This window comes from Pteropus medius, unplaced genomic scaffold (genome assembly GCF_902729225.1).
Source record: "Pteropus medius unplaced genomic scaffold, Ma_sr-lr_union100, whole genome shotgun sequence".
NCBI classification, from domain to species: Eukaryota; Metazoa; Chordata; class Mammalia; order Chiroptera; family Pteropodidae; genus Pteropus; species Pteropus medius.
In genome coordinates this window covers 1-9217 of record NW_024344490.1, presented here as the reverse complement: position 1 = coordinate 9217, position 9217 = coordinate 1, and the positions used below count along the sequence as shown (strand labels likewise).

The 9217-nt window shown below is 43.8% G+C and overlaps 1 protein-coding gene across 1 annotated transcript; it reads left to right on the top strand.

The window, feature by feature from the left end:
- Positions 1 to 1382: 1382 nt before the first annotated feature.
- LOC120610804 (protein SSX4-like) lies at positions 1383 to 8705 on the top strand. Its single transcript, XM_039873109.1, has 8 exons — positions 1383 to 1424; positions 2439 to 2574; positions 3022 to 3136; positions 3486 to 3584; positions 5154 to 5203; positions 6806 to 6941; positions 7655 to 7759; positions 8229 to 8705. Coding segments are annotated over exons 2-8 (576 nt in total). The 5' UTR covers positions 1383 to 1424; positions 2439 to 2505; the 3' UTR covers positions 8231 to 8705.
- The last annotated feature ends 512 nt before the right edge of the window (positions 8706 to 9217 follow it).

The window sequence follows — 9217 nt, the reverse complement described above, 5'->3', positions numbered from 1 at the left end:
CGGGTAGGCCATAGCACCTGGATAGAGCTCCTGCTGGTGCTACCCTGGCGAGGGTAAAATGTAGACAATGGGACTCACAGGAACCTCTGATCCCAGATAGTTTATTCAGATCCTAGAGAGCTCTTGTGGTGCCCAACCTTCTCTATACAATCTCTTGCTTGCTCACTTGCTTTTTATGCAGAGATGTTCAATTGGCCTTCAGTTGAGTCTCAGGAGAAAATGCTTTAAATGTAGGTGTGTATTCAGTGCATTTGTAGGGGAGCAGGAGATCAGTATCCTCCTACACTTCAACCATGAAAACCCAGTTTACCCACAAGATTTGTGAGGATGTTATATTGTCAAAAAACTTTGCCAGATGGATTGAAAGAGATAGAGCCAGGATGAAATGCAGAAAGGCTGCCAGACTCCCAAAATTCTACAGGCATTAACACCCTGATAAAACTCTTCAACTGCAAACATGTGCTACCCTTCAACAGAAAGGAAGAATGACTCTGAGGGCAGAGCTGTAGGCACATTGGGCAGAGCCTCCACCCACAGAAAATGATTCCCAGGCATTGAAACCTAATGGACTTTGTCCCTACTCCATTTCAACAATGATTGGGACCAGTGACTCCTTCCTTTCTTTCATTTTCTCTGTTTGAAATAGGAATGTCTATATCTATTATCCTATGTCTGTTCCACCACTGTAGTTTGGGAACAAATTACTTGTTTTCTACTGTCCAAATCCAAAGTGGAAGTTTTGACAGGATGGATCATTTCCTGAGTTCCACTCATACCTGTTTTAGGTGATAAGATTTGGTACTTTTGAGCTGATGATATTTTTATTAGATTTTACACTTGAGTTGATACTGTAATAGATTCAGAAATTTGGGGATAAAATGCTTGTATTTTGCATGTGGTTTGAACTTGAATCTTTGGAGACTAGTGGGCAGACTGTGCTAAGTGAATAATGGTCTCCCCAAAAGTTAGCCACATCCTAGTTTTTGGAACCCATGAGTATTACTTTACACAACAATAAAAAAGTCTGCAGATATGATTAAGTTAAAGATCATGAGATAGGGTGATGTCCTGAATGATCTGAATGAACCCTAAAAGTATCTATCACAAGTGTTCTTAACAGAGGAAAGCAGCGGGAGATTTGACAGAGATAGAAGAGAAGGCAATGAGACCCTGCAGGCAGAGATTAGAATTCCCGCTTCTAACGGGAAAATCTGAGTCTCCACCCACTTTGGGGTGGAGACGACATTCCTTCCTTGTACTGATAGACCCCATTCCTGCCTCACTTGCCCCGCCCACTCTCCTGACCTCCAATTGGTCAGATCAGGTTCGCCAACTGTTCTCATTGGTCGAAGGTCCTTGGACCGTTGAATTGTGGGATTTCATCTCATCAGAAAGCGATCCGTTGACACCACTTCGTTTCTGAGGTAGGTTCTCTTTGAGGGTCCTCTTGGAGAGGTTAATGTGAGGCAGGTAGAAAAGTGCAGGTAGCTCAAGCAGTTGGGTCCTGACTGTGCCTCCAGGCATCCTCAAGATCCTTAGGACTAAGAAATGACTTAAAGCCTCTCGGTATCCTTCTCCGCCAGGGAGAGCTAAAACTAAAATTGGTCTCTTCGTGTGAGGCTAATTCCTCTTTCTGAGGCAAGCAAAACTCCCCTATTCCTGAGAACAACCCCCGAAATTAGCCAGACGCCCCTTATATTTCCTCAGCCATGGATAGCCTCTGCATAAAGGACTCCTTTAAGTATTCTGTGGGATAAAGTAGCAATCTTACTGGCCGCAGCAACCTCTAAGTGTCCCCTTTTCTGAGACTCCCGTTGCCCTCAGATTGGAGAGCACCACATTGCTGCATTAAAACTCCACATATTCTCAGCCTCAGTGATGCCTAGTCCTATGGTCTCAGAGATTCCAGCTCTCTTCACTCCCAGAATTTTTCAAACAACCTAGTAATAGCCTCTAAATCTACTCATAGTAGCGATCCTCATTCCTTTTCACGGTGCGGGCAGGGCTGCAGCAGGGGCGGGGGTGGGAATAAACATCTAGCTTTGCCTAAACACCCAAACCTTATTATCTCTAGGAATTACCTCCACTCTCCTTTGCCTCAAAATACCCACTCAATAAAACTATATCTTAAATTCACTGTTTTGACAATTATGGTCTTTATAGCTTTCCTTCAGGATAAGCCAAACTCCAGGCTAACTAACAATAGTAGCAACCCACGCCCCCCAAAGATTCACAGCTGCTTTGATCATGCCCACAGAAAACCTGTCCTCCTAATCAGTACTTCTCCCAGAGACCTCTGCCCCTTGTTCTCATCTGACTTCTCCCATGTCCTTCCTCAGAGACAGATAAGCCAAGGATGGAGAAAAGCAGAATCTTCCTTTCAGGTGACAGTCTGCATGAGGCCTTCCCTCAGTGCTATCTCTCCACCCTCCCCATAGGATCCTAGGCCTCAGGACTGGAGAGACTCAGGCTGTGTCCCATCCAGATCAGACCAATTTCAGCATCATGAACAGAGGCAGCTCCTTTGCAAAGAGTCCCGGGGAGGATTCCCAGAAATCAGTGGAGAAATGCGAGGTGAGGTCATCTGGAGGGGGAGAGGAGTGGCCCTGGAGACAATGTCAGGTGACCTAGATTTCTGCGAAGGTGAGGTCAGAGTCGGTGGGGACAGGTAGCATGGTGTTGGGGGAGATGCAGAGCCTCGGGGGCCTCCCACCTACACTGAGAACTTACCTGGCATGCCTCGTCTGTGACCTTGCACTGCATTTGCATCCTCTCAGTCCATTCTGGAAGGTGAGAGGAGAGCCCGCCACCAGCAGTAAGCAGCACTGCATGCCATGGGAGAGGCAAAGGAATGTTACCCTTGTTCTGTAAGTTAGCCATGACATCAACCTAGTGGAATTATTACGTCCAGTTTACAGATCCAATACAGAAGTCCTGCAGTGGAGGAAGAGGCTACTAGGCTCAATGTCAGAGATTTTTTACCTTAGTTGCAGTCGGGATTGATTTTTCCTTGTTTTCTAGACCTTCAAGGATATTTGCAAATACTTCTCTAAGGAAGAGTGGGCAAAGCTGGGAAACTCACAGAAGAGGACCTATGCATGCCTGAAGAGAAACTACGACACCATGACTGGTCTAGGTAATGGAGTTCTGGGTCCAGAGAGGCCCAGGGACACATGACTATCCCTCTTTTGTTCTACACGTCATGTCTTCTGCTTAGGCTACAGCACGTGTTCCCCTCTTTCCTTTTGTGTAGGGAGAAATCTCAGGGCGGCTTGTGTACCATCTGTTCTTTTGTATCCTGCACAGGGCTTAGGGCCGGAAGTGGCCATGGAGATGCTCAGACTTGGATCCTGCATGTTTCTCTCCCACTGGTCTTTGTTCCGATACCTTCTCACCCTGCAGATGAGCTTTATTGTCCCTGCTACCTCCCAGCATCCCACCCACCTCTCATGTCTCCTAAGGAATAAATATTTTGCTTCATCTAGGTCTCGACGCTACCCTCCCAGCTTTCATGAATCCTAAGAAATCGACCACAAAATCTTCTGAGAATGATTTCGATGAAGATCAGAACCTCAAGAATCAGGGTGAGTAACAGAAAGGGCCTGGAAAGAGGCTCTTGAAGTCTGGCTGCTTTGGGGTGCAGCTCTCGGAAAGGTTCTCAGGAGTTTCTTCCTGCAAAAGCATCACAGCTGTGTGAAGAGAATTGGATGCAGAAGATTAAGTATAGTCAGAGGCCATTCATATATAACCCTAAAACATGCAAAATGACGATATGTTTTATGGATAATAAGTAAATGGCAAATGTATGAAAACCAGAGTGAGAATCAAACTCATCAAACTGAGGAGTGGAGAAGGAGGGAGGGCAGGGATCACTAAGAGCTGCACAATTTGCATCAGCTGTGACATGTTTACAATGTTTCGTTGTATTTTGAATACAGAGCTCAGAGCGATCTGAGGCTGTTGTGGGATAATGTTGGAATTGACTGGATGCGGTGGTAGATGCAAACGTGTTTCCAATATTATTCTCTGTAATTTTCAGTACGTTTTAAAAATTTTTTATAGAAAAGAATTATTACTTTTGTTAAACACTGTTAATGAATCACAGGACAATTGAGATAAATGTACTTAAAGTGTATATCCACTAAAAATTTCCAGAGTCAATCTTATGATAATAGATAACTATAAGATAAATATCTTAAGAGACAAAGGGATTAAGGCATTATGTAATGACATTCAGGTACTTCCCTGTTACCCAAACCGAATAGTCTTCTCACTCTTAATTGTTCCTGAGTCTTCTCACTCTTAATTGTTCCTGATTCCAAGTCTTGACCTTAGGAGAGGGTTTTCGAGAGCATTCCCCCCACCACACACACATACACTGAGATTTCCCATTTGTCAGCCAGCTTAGGCAACATGGAGTGAGAAATGGAACAGATTCTAGAAAACTTTGTGCATGTGGACAATCTGTTCACTCACTATAAAAGGGACGGGATGTGTTCACTTGCTCTTCTGCTCTGACAGCACAGTTGTAAGAAGATAGGATCAAAATGCTCCTGTTGTCTCCAGTAGACCTCTAACTCCACAGCTCAAGGGGCCAGATTCCACAAGCTCACAAAAATATTGTTAGGAGGCTGAAAATCCAGTGCTTGACTATCTACAAAGCTTTTGACATTAGTGGAGTAGTTTTAGACTGGAAACCTTCCAGAACCGCTGACTAAATAATCCCTGGTGCATTACACACTTAACAGCTTCATTGGAGGCATAACTGACACACTATAAAATTCACCCTTTTAAGTCTACAGTGATTTTTAGTTGCCACACACCTTTATGTGGATACAATTCAAATACCTAAGCAATCCATTTAATTCTTTGAGAAAAACATTAAGAAGTGTATCGTGGAATAGGATGAGGCAGTGATGGGATTTAGTTCGCATTTTATAAACCATCAGAAGGAAAGTGATGAATTTATGTTATAAATAAATGCCATAAATAAATCATTATTAAACAATTCCAAAGCCAGCCTCAAAATAACCCATTGACACTGAGTGGATTCATACTGTCTGCTGCAGAATTCCCTGATATTCTAGGATTCTCTCTGAAGTTTGGGAATATTTAGCAACAAAGGACAGTTCTGATTTATCACCCTCTTTTAGATGAATGTCCTCAGGAGGCCTCCAACGTGCAACAGAGAAACCACCCAAAGGTGAGTATCTCTCAAATCTGGAGGACCACAGAGTCTTTCTTCATCCACAGATGGGAATATGGTAAGAGAAGGAAAACATAGAAACTGTCCTCATCCTCACTGCCTCCCTTTCCTGGTCTCATATGACACAGACTGATTTAGCATCAATGCTTAATAATTAAACTTTGTGATAGCTGATACTTCTGTCTTTGTAGTGACATTGCTAGATATCTTTCAAGCAATTCACATGGGTTTATGTAATCTTTAAGAAAACTTCTATTGCTTTGTTACTATTATTAAACCCAAAGAATAACGAAGATATTAAGTTGTTATTATTATTATTATTGTTATTATTATTATTATTATTATTATAAAGATGAGGATACTGTGGTACAGAGATGTAAAATAATTTGCCTGACACCACAGTGTCAGAAACAGTAGTCTCATCCAAAGGCCCAAACCCTATCTGAGCTCATGAACATTTCATATGTTTATGAGTTCGGGTTGTCTCCCTAGGGCTTACTCCATAGGTGCTGCTAATGCTTCCATTTAGACACACACTCTCACAGCAGGAAGTACCAGTCTCCTCTGCTCTGTTGCAGGGCCACTCTCACATGGCCTGAGAATTCCTTAGACTAGGTCCCTCACAACCGTGAGCTCCTTGAGGCCTTATCTGCACTTCAGGCATCTCTGAAGTGTCAGGTCAGCCCAGGGACCTTCGGAGGTCTCTGAATGTCCATTGAATAAGTAAGTGATGCCACAACTGCAGATTAAACTAGTTGTGAGGGCAAAGGGATCTGGGCGTTTCATTGCCAGTGTAAAGACAGAGGAGGAGAAAATTCAAAGAAGGGTCATAAGAGAAAGAATTCCTTTTTGTTATTACCACTTTGAAAGAGTGTTTACAAGCTCAGAGTATACTTTCACTTAGCTTGTTTTCCGTTTATTGTTCACTGTTTCCTAAATGAGGGAGCGGAATAAAGTTACCTTATGATTGTTGGTCACAACATACTCTGACACAAGCAGAATTGATGCGGAAACCACCTCCCTAATTCCACATTAAAAGATCTTTCCAGGGTAGGATAGTATGTCACAAAGGGCACTCCTTTCTTTACTGTCTCCATTGATTTCTGTGAACCATCCTTTCCCCTTGCTTCCCCATATTCATGTTCTCCACACCATTTCCCAGCAGAAATCATTCCCCTCTATACACTTATATAGGTTCTCTCCCAGGAGCTGTTTATTCGCTTATTTGTGATCACTTATATTTCATAGAAGCCCCTCGTTGCTTTTACAGACCTCACAGATTCTTAGAATGCTATTCTTCCCCAGATCTTCCATATAAAACACAACCGTTTACATGGAGACTTCTGCTGTTTGCGAGAGTGTCAGTCTGGAAAGAGCGTGAAGACTAAGTGTTCTGGTCCTGCAAACACCCTTCACTTAGGCCATTCCTTTTCCTTCTAATCTCTCAGGATCCTCATAATTCAGGTGCTGGTCATGTAATGATCTCCTAGGGCTGGGAAAAATGCTAATTAAAGTACGGCATATGAAGACACTTTGTAAGCCCTAAAGCACTAGAGCAATGGCATTGACACTGTTTATATGTGACTTTTACATGAAAAGGAGATGCCCATGGAGCCAGTAGAAGAAAATGATTTGAAGCCACTACCAGTAACACCTGGTTCAGAGCCAGCTCAGAATCAGCTGTGTCCCCTGGGAGAAGAGAGTGCCTCTGTGCAGCAGAACGAGAAGATGCCAGGTAATTGGAAACCATCTGGAAACAACTCCTATGGCTTCCCTGGTGTGGGGGATGGGTCCTGGACAAGCCTGGTCCTGCTGGTCAGAGGAGGTCACCCAGCTCCAGCCGAGTCATTAGAACATGACTTCCAGAGTCAAAGATTGAGTTGTCATCAAGATAAAAGCCGTGTGGCTCTGGGCAGGTCCTTCAGATTCTCTTAGCTCCAGATTCCTAGTCCATAATGTGGAAATAAAGAATCATAATTAATAGATTATAAGCATTACATATATAATTACATAATTAATAGATACATTATAGGCATTAGATCATGTCCTGATGACATGAAAGGTGCTCAAGACATTCCATCTCTGATAACCTGGGAATGTATCATACTCAGAGTTGTTTCCCCAACCCTCAGCTCACTGCTCAATACACAATATGCCCTTTAAAATATATCCTGAGATAAAGAAGGTCTGAATGTATGTGCTGGTAAGAGTTTGAGAATCTAACCCTGACAGTGGAAGGAACCAAAAGCTAAATCTCTACCTGGCATTTGGTACGGACCTGTGCAGGTCTAACATCTCAGCCTCTCTGAGCCAGAGGATGTGGAAAACAGACCATGTGGAAGGCCCATGGGCACTAGGGAGGGAAGAGTCATCCTCTTATCTGACAAAACAGGGGCCAACACTCCTTAACCCACCCAGCCTCCATTTATGAATGCTTCTCCACCACAGAATCCAGTACAGGGGAGACTAAAGTCTGGGACCTTGGGCTGCAGGAAAAAGAGTCCCTTCTCATATATGAAGATATCAGTGACACTGAGGAAGACAGCCAACTCTGTAAGTCACACTTGAGCCCTGTCCCCTGCAAAAACCCCGCACTGTTCTGTCATAGTACTGGTATCGAACTTGTCACTCTTTCCCCAAATCATTACTTTTCCAAAACCACTGGGTGCAGCATTGAGGTTACATGATTGGGCTTTCCACACTCTTTTTACTCCAAGCTCTGTATATCCAGGGTTTCTCAGCAGCCAGATGTCCTGGGCTCCCAAACCCCTGGTCAGCTCCCGATATATAGACCACACTTTCCGCTAGCCTAAAAACTCATAGAACTGGTGAGGGAGTCTCTGTGGCATGAACATAAGGTTAACCATGAGGGGCAGTACAAGGTGCATCTAGACCCTGAGGTAGGGTGGAATCTGAGCCCTCAGAGCCCTGCAGGTAAGCCTGAGGGTTTGGATATTGATGGATCAGGCAATGCGAACTCGCTGTCAATTATTTTCCTTCTCTTTCTTTGCCTCCACCTCAGAAATGTGACAAGTGCCCATGATAAGGAGCAAAACCTGATGGCATTCATGGACATGGGACAGGCCATGAACTATTGGCCATCAAGTGGATAGCAAGTGAAAGAAATTCACAACAGTGAAAAGTTAAGCATGATGGTTCTTACTATGTGTCAAGTATTCCTCTAGATGTTATAGTTTCATTAATGAGTAACACATACCGAAGATATATTTCTGTCTTGTGTCCACACACTTATCTCAGGAAACAAGTGCTGTCAGATAACTCTGCACAAAAGAGCACAACCCTCCCCTCCCCAGATGTGACCTCTGATGGCAGTTCTGGGGGTTTGATTCAGACAATTTTCTCTGAATTTACACAAAGGGCACTACTATGAGCGTCTCCCACCTGCTTTCCCCCACTAACAGCTTGTCCTGGAGATATCCACCTTCATTCTCTTTCCTACTCAGCAGGTGCTCCATGCTGCATCAGTCACTGACAGTTAATAAACACTTTCAAGTATTTTCAAGTTGTTTGCTCCTCTCATTCTTATGTACACAACTCTGTGCACATGTGTGAGTGTTACATTAGCACATAATCCTAGAAGTGGAATTGCTGCGTCATAGGGCTCATTCATTGAACAAATGCCTAATGGGTGTGCACTGTGTAATGTGTGCTGCTTCTGGGGCTGAAAAGTCATCAGGGAATAAGACAGACAAATGCCCTGCACATGTGGACTTGACATTCTTGTGGGGGATGTTTCCAGTTTTATTTGATGGGACTCTATACTACAATCCATGGGCAGGATTCTGCAGGCAGTTGGATGCCTTGACTTTGCTCTCTGTTAGATTGTCAGGGTCAAGGGCTTGGACGATCGATTCGAGAGCCTGTTGGAGGAGACAAAGATGCTTTAGGTTCTGTCCTAAATCTCAGGGAACCCCTACAGCAGGGAGCATGCAGATAGAGAGAGGCAAGGTCCTGGTGGTAGTGAGGGCAGGGGAGGACGCAGATGTACAA